A 22,205-nucleotide genomic window follows, 5' to 3' on the forward strand; every position below is an offset into this window, starting at 1 on the left:
ACTGACTAGCTGACACATTTTTTCAACTACTGCCATACTCTTTACTAGCACTCTGCTTAATGCGCTGGGGAATTGTTAAATTTTAAATTCTCTTTCTACATCTTGAATTGATTTTCTCATTTTTCTAAGTAGTTCTTCTTTGCTAATATTTAAACTGCTTTTATTAGTTTCAGTCTGTTTGCATTACCAAGATCGATTACATATTTTCCGAGTTTAATATTAAATTTAATTTCATCTAATTCTTAACACATGATTTTTATTTAGAGCTACAACTACTAAATGTGAAACTCATATTTTTAGATTTTTAGTTACACACTCGATGGGATGACACTTGAATGAAGTAAATGATTTAGGTTTACTTCTTGATCATAAGTTTAAGTTCGATAGCCATATTAAATTCAGTGTCAACAAAGTTCTTCAACTTCTTGGTTTTATTAAGCGTTGGTCAAAGGAATTTGATGGCTAAGACACTTTTCACTTCTTTTGTACGTCCAATTCTGAAATATGGATCTTTTGTGTGGTCTCCTCAATATCCGATTCACCAAAGCAGATTGGAATCTGTGCTCTCTTTACACACCGATAGACAGCTATTTATTAAGCTTCCCTCCTTAGGTGTGATGTTTGTAGTTAAATTACTAAATGCTGAAATCGATTCCGAGAATAACTTTCTTCGCATGCACTTATGATGGGGCTTAACTAATTTATAATACTTTTTTTTTGTCTGATTGGGTTTTTTCTGGGTTCAAATGTTGGAACATTTTACATTTAAATACCCCCAGAATTGTTATAAATATTTCATACTTTTTAATTTAAGTTTAATTTTAAATATTCTTTAATTCAGTTTGTTACTTTTAAATAATAAAATAAATAAATAAGCAGTGTATTACGAAGTTGGGAATATAATTTATGCAATGTTCTTATTGGTTTTTGGCATAGTTTTATCATGTTTTATTCATAAATATTTTTTTGATTGTCTTCTCTCCTTCAACTCTCTGTTGTTCATTTACTTTAAAGGCCAAAGCAAACGACAACGGCCAAATGATGTGTGTTATTTATACTTCGCCAGGCTAGAGCACAAACAAGAAGCCAGAAACCTAAGTTCTTTTCGACTTTCTGGTCGATGGGCAGTGAGAGCAGCTGCAGGCCCAATGCTTCCACTCGGTTAATTAAAAAACTTTTGTTGTCTATTTGAGATTTGCAAGTGTGGAATTAATTTATGGCAAATATGTATAGTATTGTATGTGGACCGACTACAACAGAAAACTATGCTAGCTCATTGTAGGGGAACTCATCCAATTGGGCATCGTCTGCTGAGCTCGACTGGGATCAGCTTCGGCTGAGTCAGCTGAGCTGGTTCTCTTCGCATGCCACTCGTCCGATTCATAGAATTTAAATCCATGCCTGGCTGCCATTTCGTAGGCGGCCATTGGTCCCCGGGAGCCAAAGTCATAGAGCAGCGGCTTGGGTCGGTGCACATCGATGAAGTCCAGCACCTGCGAGAAGATGCGCCAGATCTCACATTGCTCATCGGTGCGCATGAAGAGCATTTGATTGCCGGCGAAGACGTCCAGCAATAGACTCGGAAAATTATCGGGCACGGTTCTGTCCCATCGCATAAGATTCAGTTCCGTTTCGCGGAGACAAAGATTCTGTCCCGACTGCTTAAGCATCATGCGCATGAAGAGCTGCTCCCGTGGCGACAGGCGCAGGACGAGCTCATTAGGAATGATCTGTTTATCATCTCTATGATCACAATCCATCGATTTGTACTGGACTCTCACCTCCGTTTTGCTTTCATTGAGGGCTTTGCCCACCCGAAGAATGAACGGAACTCCCGTCCAGCGTTTGCTTTGGATGCGCAGAGTGGCCATGGCAAAGGTGGGTGTCAGTGACTCGTTGGGTATGTAGGAGTGTTGTGTGTAGCCCACCTTGATGGGATCGGTCTCCATGCCATTGTTGCTATACTGACCCAGTACCACATTGCTCATGTCCAGTGTGATGATCTGCTTGAGGACCTTCAGCTTCTCGTCTCGCATGTCCTCCACATAGTTGCTGTACGGCTGCTCGATGGTCAGCATCGCGAGCAGCTGCATCATGTCATTGGTCATGCAATCCCTGATGATGCCAAACTGATTGAAGTAATCGGCCTTAGCTCGCACCGGCTTCTCACACTTCACGCTGATCATAATCGCTGCAATGTGTTTGTTGTTCCACGTCTCCGACCAGATGTGATTCGTGAAGCGTACCACAAACAGATTCTGAATCACCTGTTTGCTCAGGTAGTGGTCAATCATGTAGATCTGCGACTCCTTGAACGTCTGACAGAGCTGTGTCTGATAGGGTCGATAGGTGAGTTCGTTCTTTGCAAAGGGTTTCTCGACAATCACACGATTCCAGCCCGTAATCGTCAGGCACTTCCGGCTGACATTGAGCGTAACCTGATCGAAGACGATGGGCGGAATTGCCAGATAGAATATCCGATTGGCCAGAGACATGTTGTGCTTCATCTCCTGTCGCACCATCGCTGCTGTGAGGTCCTCGTAGTCCTCTGGGTTGTCGTATTTGCCACAGCAGCAGTGCACATTGGTCCAAAAGCTGTTGTACTTCAATGGGTCGCGATCCTTGCTGAGACCCATGTAGGGCACACACTTGATGCGATACTTGCCGAGCTCTATTTGGGTTCGACAAAAGGTGAATATTTTAGTACCCTGCGGCAGACGATTGTCCCGATAGAGTTGCCATAGTGCTGGAAAGATTCTACTGAGCGCCAAATGACCTGAAGCGCCAAAAACCACAAATGAATAGGCGGTTTCATTCGTCGGATCGATAGGCAGCATTTCTCGGGTTCCAATTTGAAATTTTGTTTAATCTATCAAATCTGTATTTGTCTCCTTAAAGTGTTGAAGTTTAGAACAAAGTTACAATCTCGCTTGTAGCACCCCATTTAATGTAACAGCAAAACTCTACTTGAAAAATATAAAGTTGGCAATTATCGTTGTAACTATTTGTTTAATTAAAAGGTAATCGAAACATTTAAAACATTATCGATTGGTGTTGCTGAGAAGTTATTGCTATAATTGCTCTTAAATATCGTGTTACGAGAGTTATATATTATAGAAATCTAATATGGACATCTCTAAATTTCGTAGAAAAATTTATTGACTCGGCTCAAATATATATGTACATATGCTCATACTCAGATTAAAAACTCTCTTTTTATTTTAGAAAATCACCCTAAAGACTAGATACATGTTCCTGTTATTGAATAAAATGTCAAACATTTATTTAAATTAGAAACGACTCCCTCTATTTTTCAGATATCAACTTCTTAATAATATAATATATTTTCAAACACTAAATATGCAATCGCTATTTCTTAAAATACTAATATTTAAAAATAACACAAGTAACAAAAAGCTAATGTTGGCGTTCTATATACACATAGACAAAAAACTGGTAGTTAGTTATATTTTCTCTAAGAACAAAAACCATGTTATTTTTAAAGACACAACAATTCGAATAAAATGCCAAGTTGCCAAGTTAATTTCTAAAATTCATCACGTTTTTTGAGAGTGTATGTAAAAGCTCAAGCATTTTTTAAAAATATACTAAGAAGGGTATAAGAAAACAAAGAAATGGAATTTTTTAAAGTAACTTCAGCTATTAAATCGATTTCTAACTGCAACAATGTGGCTCTCATCAAAGACAGAATTTTACTTGGAGCTAAATTCCATTGAAGCGAGTTTTCTTGTGTGAACTAGCGCTCATGTCCGAAGAAGCTTTTCTAAAAGAAACAGCTTGCAATTCGCCTCATTCACAGTTGCAGCATTTAAAACGCATCAATTGTTCATTTCTCAATTCTTAAGCATTTTGCCAACGGGTCAGCTTTCCCCTTTTACACATTGGTGCTGCAGGATAAAAAAGGAGAAGGGGAGAGCAAAAAACATGGCAATAGCCTAAAGTCAGAAAGGATATGAAGCTGCAGGCGGCGAGAAACTAAGCAGACAATTGCCAAGGCAAAGCTGCACAGTTGCAGGAAGATAACAAAAATAGTGCTAACAGGAAGCGAGACGTGGTGCACCAGTTACGGGTGCAAGGGGGCACAGCCAAAGGGGCAAAAGCAAAGCTGCCAGCTGCACATAGACACATTGGAGATTTTCTAGCAGCTATTGTTGTTGTTCTTCTTGTTGTTTTTTCTTGCTACTGCTGCTGTTGCTGCTGCTGCTGCGGACTGTAATTCAAATTCAATCATTACAAATACCCTGAACTCCCATTCAAGTGCATTGAATGCCCCACGCTAATAATGGTATTGTTGATGATGATGATGATCTTTCTGCTGCATCTGCTGAGTAGCCATTTGCTTTGTGCACATGTTATTGGGGGCAGCTAATAGCCCAGTCACGCCCTATTCGTTCTCAATCTCGACCCTTTTCTCGTTCTTGGCATCAAAATGCTCCAATGCTCCTCATGATAGGCAAATGATGATGGCCCATTTTCATATCTATGGCAATTTGCGTTTGAGTACTGTGGACGGGCAGTGTAACACCTAAACTCCACAGCATCCTGTCCAGACACCCCTCTTTCTCTCCCTCTATCTCTGTCTCTGTCTCTCTCTCTCTCTCTCCCTCTCTCTCTCTATCGTCTTGTCAGTGATAATTAAATTTCCTTTGAGCCTGCGGCCGTCTGCAAAATGCAATATGCCAAAACAAAAATCCCCTTTGTGGCACTGTCTGCTGCAGCTCATTGTAAGCGCACAAAGAAAACTGAAAGCCATTTTGTGTTTCAAGTTGTAAAACACAAACAAACAAAACATAAATTGCGGGGAGTATTAGAATTAGTACGCTCGGCCCCTCGGTGATTTGAAAAGGATTTTTTTTCCTTTTGACCAATTCACTTAACTATTATTTTGCACTTTATGTGAGCAAATATTATTTAATCCGACTGCGAACTAAAAACAATAAGCAATTTAGAAACTGCCTTTAAACTTAACCTTTAATATTTGGCCAAGTCTCTTTGTTATGTTTTACATTTGCAGTACGATTGAGTCAGTTTATTCTCAGCATCATTAAGATAACTGCATAATATTGTTTATGATGTGCTAGGCCATATTTTGGATTAAATGCAAATTTTTATAAAATAACTAAAAAAATGTTGCATGCAAAAAACTAGCAGAATGCGGAACTCAGCCTTCTTCATATTTTTATCTACAATATAAATTTAAAGATGTTCATTTTGGTTCCTAAGCAATCAAATTAGAAATTGAAGCCTTAACCACGTAAATTATGTCATCAACAGAGAAATTTATGAATAGCTTTATGGGCACCAAAGTCTTGTGGCTTAGACCGGAAAAAATGCATGAAGGCTTAGGCCAGGTGAGAGGATTTCACAGCTTAGAAAACCTGGTGACCTTTTTTTTTATTAACTGTCTATACCAACAAACCAAAAATAAAATCAAGAAAGAAAATGCTAACTGTAACAGGTAGAATTTAACATACTCTAGCAACTCGAAATTAATTAAATGAATTAATGCTAACTCTAACAGGTAACAATTAAAACATACTCTTGCAACTCGAAATAAATGTAACAAAAAATTAACAGTTATTTCTTAATTATTTTTTTCTTAATATATCAGGAGAGTTATAGCACTCGCAAATACTGATTTTGGTTCAGCTATTTTTGGTATGTTTGTCTTTAGTTTGGTGACCTCATTTAAAAATAAAACTGTATTTTTTTGCAGTTTTACTGCAATAAATTTCAAATCTCGACCGGTTTCGTAGTCAGGGCGAATTTCACAGCGACCGTTGAAGCTTTTTAAAGAAAAGTCAGACCGATTGTTCTTACGGCAGTTATATGAATTGGTATTCCAATCCAGGCACTTCGTTTATATCAGGCAGACAGATGGACAGACAGATAGAAAAACAGATGGACAGGTGGTTATTGCTGTATTGACCTCTGCGAGGCAATAAAATAAATGGAATCCGTTACAAGAGTATACAACAACAAAGGTGCCACACGCCACAAATCTGGCCTAATTCACCAACGTGTATTTTGCTTCGTTTTTTTTGCCACGCTTTTTGAGGCCTACGAAACGTGCCACAAATAATAGGCAGGCTCAACACGTTGCAAACAGCCACGCCCTCTTTTGACAAAGCAAAAATGGGAGGCAGGCAGTTGAGCATTGAGATAATTGGCTTGTTTTTCTGGCTTCCGTCTTGTCTTCTGCACAAAGCAGTGCGCCAAATGCGAAATTCGTGGCATTTATCAAAAGCGTTGACATGTAAAGCAGAATAGCATTGGGGCACGTGTCGTATGCGCAATAATTGTGATTGTCAGCACTAAGTTGAAATGTGGCAGCACAGGTAATTAAAACTGACAATTGCGAATTCAACAGGCCGAAGGCATTCACACAAAATGGAATTGACATATACATAATTCGCAATTCGATAGGAAATTTAGTTAATACACATGAAATTAGTTGGAAAAATAAAAGGCCTGTAATAATAAACCTGGCTTAAGCTAAAACATCAGTTAACGTCTAGTATAACATGTTTGGGGCAAGTTGAAGATTTAAGTGCCTTTAATAAAATATTAGTCCAACAGAGATTTTGAAGCACATCTAGCATTTAATGCTGGAGCCAGTAAATGCTTAACAGTCATTTAGGCAAACAAACAAATTCGAAAATGTCTTCGCCAAGACACGCACAGAAGACAAATTGGCCATTGACCAATGACCTGACCTTAGCCGAAAGTATCTCAGATATGAGCTCGATGCCATTCGTACTGGACTGCAAATGTTGGAGTGGCTTGGCCCGAATGTACGCAACACACACACACTGAAATTTAAACACATACATAAATCACAGGAGCTTGTGTTTGCGCTTGGCCGGAAATGCCAGTGTGAAGAATGTGCATAAATATTCGGGGCAAATTGAAAAATGGAGGCATCTTTAAAGTTAAGTTGCGAATGCTGCAATCACGCTGGCATTTTCACTTGGCACTAGCCTAGCAGTTGCTTATGATGTGCGACAGTTTGGCAAATTGAAAATGCTGTGCACAATGCGAAAGGAACAGTTTTGCTGCCATTGTGTTGCTCATAATTGCTACACACACACGGACAGATAGACCGACAGCCAGATAGACAGACACACAGATAAACAGACAGACGGGCGGACAGGCGGACAGGCAGGGCATTAAGATCATAATTGCCAAAAGACAAGGACATAAACCCGGCCCGGACGAGACACATGCGGTTATTTGGAAAGCAGAGATTGAATTACGGCAGCAAGTGCCAGATGTTTCGCTTCCTTGCAGTTTATTGTGGTTTATTTGCTTTCATTTTCTTGGCTCGGTGGCTCACATAAAATCTAATTAAATTGTTTTATTGCATACAAGCAAATGGAATTCCTGGCCGTCTGCCAGCCTCAAATTGTGCTCCTCCATCTCAAGGAAGGTACATTTAAGCCACCACCTACCTGAAGAAACGCCGGTAACAAAACAATAACAAACTTGGGTCACATAATTAAACACAGACGGATCAAATTTAAGCGCATTTGTGACTAATCTTTTATTAGCCTCTGTCGTGCAGCATTCCTCCACAAAGGGAAAACATATGTTGAACAAGTGTGCGAATTCTTCTGTCAGTTGTACACAAGTATGTAATATGCTCCTTCGTCCTCACCGAATTCGGTATATTTATTTATTTAATGTCGACTAATATCTGTCGACACAGAAAAATACAAAAAATTAATTAAATTCAAATTTAATAATATTTAATACCAGCAAAGAACAATACAAGTTTTTATTCGATTTATTTGATTTATTAGGGGTATTTGAATGCAAAATTGGTCAAACATATGTTGCATGTTGCTGGAGGAAAATCCAGAAAAAAACACAAACAGACGAAAAATATTATGATTGAAATTAATGCGGAAATATTATTCACGAAACATATCAATTAAGATTGAGCTGTTAACATATAATTTTATTTTATTATATATATTATAAGAGATATTGCTGGGCAACAAAAAATGAGTTTAATACTAAATTGTTTTTTAACGTTGGCCTTGCTAAATTTGAATTTCTTTAATGCTTTTTCACGGCTCTTTTATGTATTTTCTTTTTAAAGGCTTCTCATCTCTCGATACAGAAAATTCCAAAAATAGAAAAATACAAATTAAACTAAAAACAGAATTGAATACATAAAGGTAAGTTATCAATGTATAATAAATTTGTAAGATTTCTGTTTGTTGTTAGTAAAAAAAAGTTAGTAAGAATTACCTATGAGATACCCAAAAACAAATGCAAGCGAATATGTTATTCAATTGACCATATATTTAAAATTGTGCTCTTAATGGTACTTAATAAAAATAAATTATTCTTTTATGTATTTTATTTTATTCGAAACGGATTAAATTGAATACTCAAAGATGCCTGTTCTCCCGATACAGTACAATTAAATTTTCTTTTATTATAACAAATATTGCTGCACAAAAAAATGTGTTCTTAACTTCGACCTTGCTCAGTTTTATTTTCTTTAATGCTTTTTTATAGCTCTTTTTATGTATTTTCATTGAAATTGAATGGTCAAAGGTTTCACTACTCCTGCAGACAAGTGATGGAAATAATCGTCGTCAAGTTTACAGTTCAAAGAACTCTCACATGGCTAATCAAATAGCTGTGCACAAAATGATTTTTAGGATTCCTTTTGTCCTGTACATATATTGCTTCAAATTGATCGAGTAGTTATTTAAGAGTCAGTCACCATTGAAAAGCAATTTCAAGCTTCTCCCAGTATCTGCGAAGGAAAACCGCAGCTCGGAGCCCAAAAATCCCAAGACGAAAGCAAACTGTGTGTAAGTGAACATTAAGTTGGACCTAAGCACCGCATTGGAGGCTTTAAAAACACACAGAACTTTAAACGTGAACAATGAAATTAATTGTCATTATCATAAAGCAAAGTGCACGTAATGTTCTGTAAACGGCTCATTTCAATAAGCTCCCAACTGCTGCCCTCGTCCTCTTTATCTTCTTCCTGCTGCCCTCTTTATCGCTGTTTTTGGCGTCTTGTTAGTTAATTAATTTCTTAAATAATTCATGAACAAACTGAAACAGTAGGACATTGTGGTTGAAGCCACAGCTTTGCCACAAACCATTGACAGCAGCTAGAGCCGGTGCCCCAAGTCCCATGGTTTTTGGCTTTCTTATTTGTAGTCGGAATCGGGGCTGACCTTCCGTGGCAGGCAACAGTTAATGCTATTAAGGCGCCCAAGTGTGCAGCTTATTTTAGCATAGCATTTAAGGAATCATCTTGAAACGGGTACTTGCCATCTAATTGACAGCTGTTACTCAACTGACAACTGTCATTGATTATGACAGATGATGAGTTGGGTAAAGCCTCAGACTGATTTGATACAGGCATTTTGAGCTAAGGAAAGCATAATGCTTCAAACCCTATTTTTAAATATGCATAAATTAGCATATAGAGTTTATATTTTTTATAAATGCTATTGCATTGATAATTCAAATTCCACCATTCCCAACATATCAAACATTCAAATGTTTTACTTAGCAGTCGCTATTCCATTATGAGTCTCCATTTTCGTTAAACTTGATTTAACAATTAATCAAAATATAAGACAGACTATATCCACTTTTCTGCAAACATACTAATAATTTAGAAACAAATTAAACAATGGAAATGAAACTTAATTTCTATGTTGTTGTCAACATTTAACTATAAAATAACATATTTTCATTGAATTGTATTCTAAACACTAATCCCTCTTGATATGTAAACTGTTTGTGATATTGATATTGCCGTACATTTTATAACAATACGAAATTATCGCAAAAACACGAAAACACGAACTTCCAGCATTTGCAGCATATTTTACGAATTGAATGAACAGAATTGTGTCCCTTATGGCAACACGTACAGGCAACTAGTTTACATTCTCTAGACACTCGGGAATGTAAAACATATTGATAATGGAATCAGGCTATCAATATACTGCGTAATACATAAAATATAATAATATATAAATATATGTAATATATTTTCAAATTGGTTGGTTAAATCGCTTACTTAAGCATTACGAAATGTCTGACAAAGTTATTTTTTGCAACTATTGGCAAGAAAGCGTTTAATCAAAGTCATACTTATTTATATATATTAAGCTAGAAAGCAGAAACATTATTTACCCATGCTTGCTTTCAAGCACGTTACCAAAAATGAAAAGCGCAAATTGCAAATGCCAACAAAGAAACAAATTCGTTGAAAGGGGAAAGGAAATTCAAAGCTCATTGGCATATCTACCTAATTCTGGTTCAATGCATCGGGAGTTTTCCTGTTGCACACACGCGCGAACACACACAAAGGGTCAAATAACAGATTATGCAGTGGAAAACAGGAGCGGCAAAGGATTCACCAGCAAAGTATGCCAACGATGGAAATTCATTTGTGCCATAAAGCATGGCCATGGCCAGCCACAACTGCAACAATATATATACATATAGACATAAATATATACACACACATACATGCTTGTGTGTGTTCAAATATCGATTTGTCTGTGGCAACATTGTAATTTGCGGCGCTTTACATTTGCTTGTTGACTTCTTGCGCGAACTTCAAAAATCAATTACAGAACAAAAACACAAAATGCGCAAGACAAAAGCGAGTCATTAATAAAGTTTCAAGGATTTAAATATTACAATAGCTTACATTTAAGAGAAGCACATTACTTTTCGTAGACTACCCTTTTATTTATATTTTCTTTTAATTTATTTACTGTGGTTTCAAAAATACAAATTTTTGATTAATTAAATGAACGTTACACATTAAAATTTATAAAATTAAAAATTAATCAAAAATGGCCAAAGTAAAATATAAACGAGGGGTACAAAAATATAAACATTTATTTCAATGACTGATTAAGCCCAATAGTAGACTGATAAAAAAGATATGAAATATAGTTCAAAATTGTTAAGAAAAAAAGAATTGCAAAATGAAAGCCACAAAATAAATAAAAGAAAATTAAATTGAATAATTAAAATAAAATGTAATATGATATAAAAAAAAATAAACTCGCTTTGTTCAAATGTTAAATATGGGCAACATTTACTGCAAGGATTGAGAAAATCCAGAAAAACACAATCAGACCAAATACATGGAGAAACACTTACAAAATGAACAATTTTTATGTATATGTATTTTTCAACGCCATTCAGCTGTTAATAACAAATGGTAGATTGCAATTGTAATCCAAATGTATTTCGGGTTGTCAGATATTCTTTATGGTCCTCTGTGCAGTTGCATGTATTCGAGTATTTTAAGTATTTGCTAGCTGCGACAATTCGAAAGTAATTTGCCATTGTCTGTGGCTTGAAGTCATTTTAATTTTCTTTTTACGACTATTGGTGCCAGAACAAAGGCAAATAAAATGTAAAAGCATTTTATTACCCCTAATACATACTAAATACTATATATATATATATATATATGCAATGGCCGAGTGTGAAATAATTTTGGAAATCTACATTGAGCCAACGATGGTCAGCTGAGGCCTGTGTCCTGAGGCCTAAGCCCCGAGGCGATTAGTCTGCAAATAATGTCCTACATATGAATCTCAGTTAGGGAGCCGGCAAGTTATGAGTCCAACTGTCAGTGTGTGGGAAAACTATGGGGAAACGTGTGTTTATGAAGAAAAACTGTTGCCAGTCGAGTCGAGGCTCTATAAACTGAAATACCCCAGCCCAGTTGCAGTTCCTAGAGCTGCTCCCTGTTGACTGTTTTTAAAAGTTTTGCCTTTGTTGCAAGTTGCAAGTAAACTCAAGTTTATTTTGTGTATTTTGTCGTATTTTGTCTCAGATAGACAGACAGAGCAAATATGTAGTCAGTTATTATGAAGACTGCTTATGCGTGTTGCAGGAAGAATAATTTGTTGTGGCATGCGACTTAGTATTACAACTTTAATTGGCTCAGACCAAAAGTACAACAACGGAAAAATTGTTGACGATGAAAAACAAAATACCGACAAGAAGGCAAAGCTTTGTTTGATTGTTATTTGTCTGGAGTCCATGCATTAAGTTAATAATTTTAAGACATATCTGTATAAATTAAATTAAAACTGAAAAAAGCAAGTCAGCTCCAACTATCATTACACTCACACTTGCTCATATTAGTCGTTGGATGCTCTTTGTTTAACTTGTCCAAAATAACTTTAAACAGTATTTGGTTTCAGGGACACTATCAGACTCTATTACAGACTTTATTATTGCATAAGGGTATCTAAAAGTACTTAATACTTTTGAGAATTTATTTCTTTATTTATTAATGGTATCTGTTTGATATTGTCTTCCGATATTGAAAATAATTTGTGATGGAAATTGGAATCCTTAAGCGTAATTTAAGTTGTCGCATTAATTATAGACCACAATATAAATGAAATTAAGTTAACAACAAATTGTTAGTTACATATCTTCGTATTTTTATTAATTGTAAGTTCATTATCTATTATCTCTGGAATTATTATTTTATTACTATTAAATGGACAGACAGACACAGCTAATAATGCTGATCGGAAATGTATATTGACGACAATATTACAATATCCTGCGCAATATTTGGGCACAGGTGAGCTTCTAGATTGATTGTAGTCCTTACATATATATAGGATCAAATTACTATATTATATGACTAGCGCATTCTCAAGAACCTATTATTTTGTTGTGGAACTTATTTACTTAATCAGCGCTCCATTGAAATTGGCATAATTATGTAATAATATCTGATAAACACAGTAACACAGTCTACCGGAAAAGTAATTTGATTAATATGCCGGCAAGGCTGTTATTGAGTAACGAGCACTTTGCGTACAACTGCCTTTTTCTTATCCATCAAATGTGCTTAACTCATTACCTTCCGGAAAATGTGACACACAGCAGAAAGCTTAATTTGATCATATGCTTGTAAACCCTTCTCCTACTCCACCTCCTCCCCCACTCCCGTCTTTCCAGCAGTTTACTTAAATAGTGTACACACATTTATCGATCCGTGTGCCTTCAATTTTAACAGGGCAAAAAAATAATTGTGTTGCACCAGCCAGGAACAAAGCCACAACTTACTTTTTCGACTCCAATGAATGACTAATGTGTTTATGGATTGTCATTTTCAAGGCCGTGCGCATTGTTTGCTGCTGCTGTTGTTGCTTTCTGTTGTTCTGATGGACATGCAAAGCAATTTGTTAGTCCGACTCGGACTTCAATCCGACGCTGGCACTATTTCTAATAAGAATTTGTCACATTACAAAGAGAGAGAGGTGCGATGCGGGCAAAGAATCAACAGTTTGGCACTGGCAGAGAGCCAAGAGCCGAAGAGAGATAGATAGAGAGAGAGAGAGAGAGAGAGACTACACTGCTTAACCGACGCCGAAAGAGTCGTTCGTGTTCGTGTTGATCCGACTCGGTTTAAGGACGGCAACGGCAATGGCAACAGCAACAGCAACAGCAACAGCAGCTGCTTCTGTTCAATTTTCTTTTCAGTTTAGTTTCACTTGCAACGTTGACACGTTTGGACGCGTGCTCTACTTGCGACTGCCAGCGCACCATTCGTACGTGTGTGTGTGTGTGCGTGTGCGTTGCGTTACTGTTGCGTGTATTTGCCGCCGATGTCGCAACAAGCTTCAAGTTGAGCATTATCCAAAGATCAAATGCCACAACTGCCGCAGTCAAATCAAACATCAACATCGTCAACAAATTGTAATTTTAGCCGCTCTGAAAAACTAAAAAAAATCACTTTGAATTATTTGATTAAATTAGTGTTTGAACTGTGCACTCCAAAAATAACTGCAAACTGCAAGCGATAGTTTCCATAAAAAATATATTTATAAATTATCAAAAAATATTCAAAAAGCAACAGCAAATATTTAATAAATATTATCATAATGCTTGTGCAAAATTCAAATTCAACACAAATTACCAATTATTGCCGTTAAATTTGGAAATCAGGTAAGCAGCAAATCACCAAAATTGATTACGTTACTAATTGAAATGTGGCACATTTTACTATATTTAATAGACTGTTTATTTGGCTGAGGGCCTAAAATGAGCAAATGATTTTACTTTGATTTAATTGTGGCTAATTTGTGGAAAAGTGTTTGTCTCCTTGAATTTGTAATTGTGTGCAGCCAATTAAGAAAATATTCTTCCACCCAATTAATTAATAAGGTTCATAGTAGAGGCTTGAACTGTCTGTGTATCTGGACACGACTTAGATATACACTCCCCGAAATTCGGGGATGCTGTACCAAGCCTAAGAAGACCTTGTTTACTCTTTTTATAGCGGTGCTTCTTCTTCTTACACTGTTATTATGCATTGGAACGCAAATTCCGTTAGTTTTTTTTCCAAGATTTTTGGGTTTCTTCCGTTTATGGCTAGTTTGGGTGCGAAATTCGAATAAGGCAGTCACTTTGATGTCTTTGGTAAAGTAAGTAGGGCGTTATATGGAATTTCTTTGAATGAACTAATAGAAGGAACACATATTTATTTAATATTTTATAGGTAGAAATAAATAAGTTGCACACACAAATTTGAAAAAAGACTCTAGACTGAGGAGGTAGCTGAGATCCTTGCTTTCAAAGAATCTTGAATGAACAACAGACAAATATCAATTAAATTAAGTCGATCGCCAACAGCAATTGACATGTCAAAATTAAAAGAAAACTAGAACAAACAATGCCAAAAACATCAATAGAATAAATTTGCACATAGGCAAGAATCTCATCTAAAATTCTAGTTGATTTAAGGTTACAAATATCGAAATATCGTGTTCAACAAGCTTTATTATGAATATGAATTCAAAGACGGCTTTAACGAAAGTGCACCAAATGTCACATTAAATTGTGTAAAAGAACAGATGTCCTGGACTCAGGAATGGCAAAATGTTCTATTTTGTGATGAAAACAAATTTAGTTTCGATGGTCGAAATGGTTTAAAATATTACTGGTACGATTTAGAGAAGTCTGAGAGATTTTCACTACTTGAAGCTGTGGTGATGCTTCACTCATGATCTGGGTTGCATGCAGTATTCACAACAGGAGCCTGATTTGAAAAATGTATGCGGGGACACATGTTCTGTGGAGTTTAAGTTAGTAATTGACAGATTGAGAAAAAACTTAAAAAATTGTATTTTCGATTTTATAAGGAGAAATCAAATGCCTTTAATCGAATTTCGCACAGTGTATATTAATTGTCGTGCTTGCAAACTCAGAGCTACTTTAGTCCTTCTATCAATATTATAAAACATTTTTTAAATTTTTGAAAAATTATTAAAGTTTTCGGCTTGGACCCTCCTTGCTACGAAATCATAAACAGTATTCTTGAAATTAATGACGAGTAGTCTTTGGCTAAATATAAAATTAAATCTATTTCTTTTATTTTTTTATTGCAACTTTTATCTTTTATGCAGAAGGTCTTGTAGATAGTGATCTAACTGGTATTAGAATTGAAATATTAGTTGTATTTATAATGTATTATAATTAAGGTTGAATGAATACATAAATAAATATTTTTAGTTTCGGATTATTTATTTATAAGCTTACTTTATTTTATTGAAAGTCGATCAATATAAGCCGAATCAACAAAATACAAAAAAGTAAATAATAAAATAAACTAAAATGGTTAAGATTTAAATTTTAAAATAAAAAAGTAAAACAAATTTGTAGATTTCCAGGGGTGTTTAAATGCAAAGTTTGTCTAACATGTCTTCCATGGATTAAGGAAAACACAGAAAGAAGCCAATCAGTTCAAAAATAAAAAAGAATTACTATGCATTTGCTAGGAAGCCCAACAAAAAATTGGTATTATTGAGACAAGGCGTTTAAAATTGAGTTCCTAATGATAGAAATAGATTACTCTGGAAGTGGAAGGAAGTTAGCATTTACAAATGTCACCTTAATTTGAATCAATCAATTATCAATCGCCTAATTTATTATCCAACAAGTTTTATTTTTTTTATAATACTGCTTTTTGTTTAAATTTAAATGAAATTGAATTGACATAAAATCTATCCGGCAACGAATAAATTTCAATTCCCGTTTTGCTTTTCCAAAAGTCAACTAAATATGTAAATGCCAATTTACCGTAAATGTATATAGTTCCAAGTTGTTCAGGATTTAGTTGTGAAATGTGTATTTTCTAGAGAAATAAATATAAATATTTGTTAATTCATATTGATTTTGAATACGAGTAGTAAATACGAATATTTATCTAACAGAATTTTAAATGTGAAAATGAATTTTGTTTACTTTGCAGCCTTTTAAAAATGCCAATGTAAATATTTGTGTGTGTAGAATTCAGCACGCTAGACTAAATTACAAATGGTGCCATAATACTTGTGAATATATATTTAAATAGACTATAATCACAATATATACGATTTAAGCTGCAAAGTGAAAGACCAAGCACACCCAACGAAAAAAGTGCGTACCTTTATCTTTGAGCTTAATAGCTTTAATTAATTAAACAGCACAGCTCCCGGAAGTGCGGGCAGCAGCTTCACCTTCAAATGCTGCCATGCCCCCAAAGCTTGGTGGGAGAGGGGCAGAGCCAAACTCTTGCAACAGTTGTGTCGTCTTTTAACAACATTATGTGGCTCGCCTTGGCGCAGGAGGAGAACGTTTCGCACAATCAGTCAGTGCCAAGGCACACCCCCCTCCAACACAACCACCCTCTCATGACAGGCTCTGCTACCTTTGCTCCCAGCGCGTGCCACATTTATACCAATTTAAAAAGCGCGGCATACTTCTGCGGCAGCCGCTTGATTATATATTTATTTGATTTTTGGCTCGCTGTTATACGACAGTCTCCGCCCAAGGACTCCTCCCGTTCTGTCTGTCTGCCCTTTCGTCTGCCTGTGGTTGGTTTATGTACAGTGTTTGTCTTGCCCACAGCATTTACATAAAATCTAATCAAAAGACATGCACATTAACCGCCAGCGGTCTCATCAAATTTTCAGCATGTCATATGTGGATGCGAGTCTGCACTTATCTTTCAGTTACTTAGATTCAAGACAAATTTGGCTACCCTAAAAGCATATTTAATAATTTAGCAAAATATCTGTCGTATCAGTTGGCAACCGCTTACACTTTTTTATTTGATTTTATTGTTTATTTCTGAACTATTTTTGTTGTCTTTAGCGATAAACAAACAAACAGAGAAAATATCTAAATATTTAACGACAGACAAGGTCAACACACGAAGCGTATATACCCTATAAAAGTTATGTGTGAGTATTTTAAGGAAAACGTTTTCTAATTAGCAATTGTGCATAGATTTTAAACGAATTTAAAGAGAAATTTTTAACGCATTCAAAGTTGAATTTAGTTGATAAGTTAGTTATAATAATTTAAACAAATTTGGAGACAGAATAAGTGTTTGTGATGTGTGATTTTTTAACATAAGCAATTTGTAATGCTTATGCTATTTTTCGTCATGCAAAAAAGTCCAATGAAAGACTCGGGTAATCAAATAGCAACCTGTAATTTTATTTTTAAGTGAACTTTAATAGTTGACATGTTCCACTTAATAAATGGGATTTTAATAATTACAATTTCTCAGTCGTGTGGACGATTGCATGTCATTTGAGCTGCACAAAAATGCAGCAAGCGTCCTTATTGTTAACCCGGCACAAATTACAAAAAAAGAATGGGAAATATTAAATGGACATCAACTTAATGCAGTTAAGCCGACGTCTCTGCTGCAGTCGTTGCGTATTCAACAAAATATTTCATTTTTAATATTTAATCTTTTCAATTAAATTACCCCTGATTCACATGACAGCCGCTCTGTGCATTTTATGTCCAACTAGTTGGGCTCTCGGAGCGAAAACACACGAAACCAGCATTGGTAAACCGTAAATCGTATTTATTGTTTAAATCAATTATACTGCTCATTTAAAAATAATCAAATGTGCAAATGGAGTTGCAAGTGTTGCTGCACTTTATTGTATAGTGTTCTACTTCAGCTGTGCTTTAATGTACTATTAATCGAATCGATTGTTATAAGCATTTTCAGTTAATTTGAGATTAAAAATCATGGTTAAAGCGAAACGAAAGTTTAATATATTTTACAAAATGTTTTGCGGGATTCTGTCATATATTGGTTAATTGACATTTATGGTATATTATCGGTACTAATCGAAACGTACAACTCAAAATTCAAAACCTTTAGGTCGGCCATAACTGACTGCAAAATTACCTGATATCAGTTTAATACTAACTGGTTAAGGAACTTCCTTGCATCTAATTAAAACAACATGATCAACATTGGGAAAATATATCAAATAGCTCGGTTATAACGACGCGCTGATATATAATAAAAAATGCATAATAGGCAGTAGTAAGTATCTCTAATAATCATAATCAACAGATGAGTAGATGTAGCCATGTCAGTCTGCCCGTCTGTATGTGCAAGCGGATCTCAGAAACTATATAAGTTAGAGACTTCAAATTTGAAAAAAGTCATATACCAATTTAAAAACAGACAAATCCACATAAATAAAACTAAGGAAGATTATAATGATGTTCCGCTATTTGGGTTTCAAAAAATTTTGAATTTTGTTTCGGACTCCGATTTTGAATTCGAATTATGTTATAATTTAATTCACACCTTTATTATTTATATCAATATGCCGCCATAAGCTTATTTCCATTTGCTTTCAATTTGATGCGTTGCATTTTTTGTAATTATTAAATAAACCTAATTAGTCCCCGATTATTTAGAATTCACAATGCGCATACGCCAGGTTGAATCCAAGTTGCGCTCGCTGCACTCAGAGTGCAAATTCAACAAAAGAATCGCATACAAATATCAACTCACAATTGGCAATCGGATATCAATAGCAATTATAGAATTACCCAGCACAGAAAATCAATCATAATTATAATTAACTGCGCAAGCATAAAAATGCGCACAACTGATTAAGTCGAAGAGCCATCGAGGTAATCAGCATTTAATATAAATGTTTAAATAAAATGGCAAGTATATGCGAATTAATTTTAAAGGCACATATTTTAAATTAATTGGAGGCCTGACAATCAATCCACCAATCAATCAATCAATCAGCGTGCCCGATGAGTGCCAGATAAAACGAAATGCCAGCGAATTATTTGCAGAAATGAAAGTTAAGTACGAGCATAAGCTGTGACAGCAACCGAATTGTGTGTTTTGCATAATAATGCCAGTGAATTTCAGATACGTATAGCAGCTACGTGCCACAGAAGCTGAGCTCAACTATATCTGTAGGTATCCATTTAGCAGTAAACCGCATACCAGATACAAATTAGCGAGTGTAGCGAACTAGACGGAAGCCGCAGCGTTGCCAGTCGATTGCATGCTCAACCCGGGGGCATGGCAATCTATTGCCGCAGTCAGACACATATTTCCCGTTTATTCTGTTTGCATTGAAATGCGGCACTTTCATTCCATGCTGTGGCGCTGAGTCTGCTATTGATATGGCAAAAAAGTCCTCAGCTAAACCCAAACGCTTTTCAATGGTTTTGGGGGAAAATGACACAGACCTTCTGGGGCAAATGCCTCCCGAGCTTTTGGCTATTTGCCTTGGCTGCCGCATCTGAAATTTACAAGAGAGCCAAAGTATCCAAATTGTCAACATTGACGACAATTTTAATTACAACGCAGACTGAGGGTTAAGATTGTCAACAGCAAAAGTATTGCGTACTTACAAGGACCCAGCATTTTCTGCTTACCAGGCAGCAAAATTTGTTAAGTAAATGGAGCGTTTTGCATGTCAATTGACATAATATTTTGAAGAAACCATCATAATCCTAAGCAGTTTAGCATTCTGCTTCGAGTCCCACTGGAGTGAAAAGTTCGAAGTTTGAGTTCAGTTGGGTCACTCTCTTGTGATTATGATAATTAGTATATTATGCAAAATGCGTCACTCATTTTTCGACACGCAACTCATTCATTTATATAAATATATTCTGCTTCCGACCCTTTCCATTTTGTGTCATGAACTTTTCAACTCTTTTATTCGGTCTCGTTGACTTGATCCCAAGACAATTTCTACCAATTAATAATAAAAAACTACAGTAAGGATGGACTAAGGGCAACTCAAAGTATTGTGATGATTGTGTGAGCAAACAAATTACAAAACAAAGAAAATATCAATTTATTATGATGATTGTAAGCGAATCCGTGGATTAATTAAATGAAAAGTAAAGGCTTGGGTATTAAAGGAATGAGCAACCATTAGAAGACTTTTGTACTTTTAAATTAATTATAAGCGAATTTTCTCCAGTTTTAAATGATTTAACAACAAAGGTCAGATTACTCCATTGTTTACAATTCACAAGATGTGCGAGACATATAATTAATGCATTGAATTGTAAACCTATAGAAGATTAAACAATAAGAATGAAAAGCTAGGAATACTGAAGATTAAATAAACTTGAAGACTTCTGTGCATTTAAATTTATTTGCTTCTCTCTAGTTTTAAATGATTTGACAGCAAAAGTCAGAAGATATGAAACACATTTAATTAATACTGTGAAGTTAGTGTTTTCATGTAACATTTAATATCAGAACTTTAAGAAGATGGAAACATTTTAAACATGATAAAATGCTCTGTTAGAAACGCCGAAGTGTGCATACACTTACGGACTGGATTCCGGCTGCTCACACAAGAATTTAATTGTTATTTAAATGAAAACATAATGTCTATTGAAACTATTTAATACTATGATCCAATTTTCAACATTTCGTGCCATAATTTCGCGAGCATAATCTTGGATATCTTTGAAATGCAATAAAGTTGCGGCGTGTCCTACAGACAGTCAAGGCTATTTTAACTCGGTTATTTATGCAATTCGAGAATATATATTATGTGGTAAGAATCATCAGTTTCAATGCGATATACAGCTTATGTCAAAATTAAAGAACTGAAGAAATATAAAGTCTGAGGTTTCAAAGATGACCAAATAACTTACATTTTCCACACAACTTTAGCCCAGGTGGTGAACGCCTTTCCGGGTCGGACTTCAAATTAATTGTATGCTTGCTTCTCATTGTGGCTGCCGCATAGTGCGGCACACATAAGAAATGTTGCCCCATCAATCGCCGCTCGGCTTTGTGGTTGCTGTTGCTGTCGGCAGCTGCTGTTGCAGTTTGGTATATAAAATATGACCATAGCGTCGCAGGACAGTCAAAGGCAACTCATCAGCATCTGCCATGAGGTAGGTTAATTTATGGACGCACATATGGAAATATATTTGATGCACATAATCGCTTTATTTTATATAGGTTAGCGATTTTTGATGGGAAAAAGAATATGTTCACATTCTGATTTTAATTGTATACTTTTCAGATGGCTTTCACACACAAACGAATTTATGGAATACAATTTGCATATTTTACTTTGGAAGAGGCGAACTTTCAAAATCAACATGTGCACTTTTTAATACACTGAATCCACTTAAAATTACATAAAAGGGTATAATTATGATGTGGAAATGTAGATAGCATCCAGAACGAAACATCCAGACACCATAAGCTATTCAAATGTTTTTTTTTATCAGCATTAAATATATCAGAGAATAAAAAAGCTAAAGACTTCCGATTTATTTAGAAAATATAAGCTCTTATATACCACGCGACCATTGATTCTCTTTCATTAGATCGATAACTTCTCCTGTTATGCGAATATCGATACAAATCGATTACTGCTAGTAATAAAGGAGCCAGCTTTAAAGATATAGTTTTCTTATTCGAAATAAAATGTATTTAGGTATAATTAATATAATGATATAGTCAAGAACTGTTACAAACACATGCGTACATAAAATATACAATTAGTGAATATTTAAAGTGTTAATTATGATATCTAATGGGCTTGAGCTCTCTCGACTGAAACATGCTTACTGGCTACGCCCTTTTAGATGGTATTTTAATGTTATGGAGAAGTTTGTAACGCTTTGAAGAACACTTCGACTTCAAGAAGCACATATATAGTTGATCAGCATCTGTGTTATTTTTTATTTGCTTCCTAAAATATATATATGCATTCTTATATATATTTAATTCATACTATTTAAAAATATATATCTGAAAAATTGAACAGAGGTCTTTCTAATTACTTCTTTCATTTTAATTTTTTTTTCATGTTTATTTCAAATGTGGAATAATT

General features: G+C 35.4%; 1 protein-coding gene and 1 long non-coding RNA gene across 2 annotated transcripts; one reads left to right on the forward strand and one right to left on the reverse strand.

Moving 5' to 3' along the window:
• Positions 1-1,187: 1,187 nt before the first annotated feature.
• LOC6557261 (glucose-6-phosphate 1-dehydrogenase) lies at positions 1,188-2,903 on the reverse strand. The gene has a single exon (XM_001985523.2). It carries the CDS (start codon positions 2,835-2,837, stop codon positions 1,269-1,271), a length of 1,569 nt encoding a protein of 522 aa, XP_001985559.1. The 5' UTR covers positions 2,838-2,903; the 3' UTR covers positions 1,188-1,268.
• A 10,662-nt stretch (positions 2,904-13,565) lies between these two features.
• LOC122322614 lies at positions 13,566-21,705 on the forward strand. The gene is made up of 3 exons (XR_006246714.1): positions 13,566-14,007; positions 21,029-21,255; positions 21,387-21,705. It is a non-coding gene; the product is annotated as an uncharacterized LOC122322614 (long non-coding RNA).
• The last annotated feature ends 500 nt before the right edge of the window (positions 21,706-22,205 follow it).

The sequence above is a fragment of the Drosophila grimshawi genome, unplaced genomic scaffold (genome assembly GCF_018153295.1).
Source record: "Drosophila grimshawi isolate 15287-2541.00 unplaced genomic scaffold, ASM1815329v1 contig_44, whole genome shotgun sequence".
NCBI classification, from domain to species: domain Eukaryota; kingdom Metazoa; phylum Arthropoda; class Insecta; order Diptera; family Drosophilidae; genus Drosophila; species Drosophila grimshawi.

Excerpts from the sequence above, each read along its gene's own strand:
- LOC6557261 (XM_001985523.2), bottom strand. The coding sequence starts at position 2,837 with ATGCTGCCTATCGATCCGACGAATGAAACCGCCTATTCATTTGTGGTT.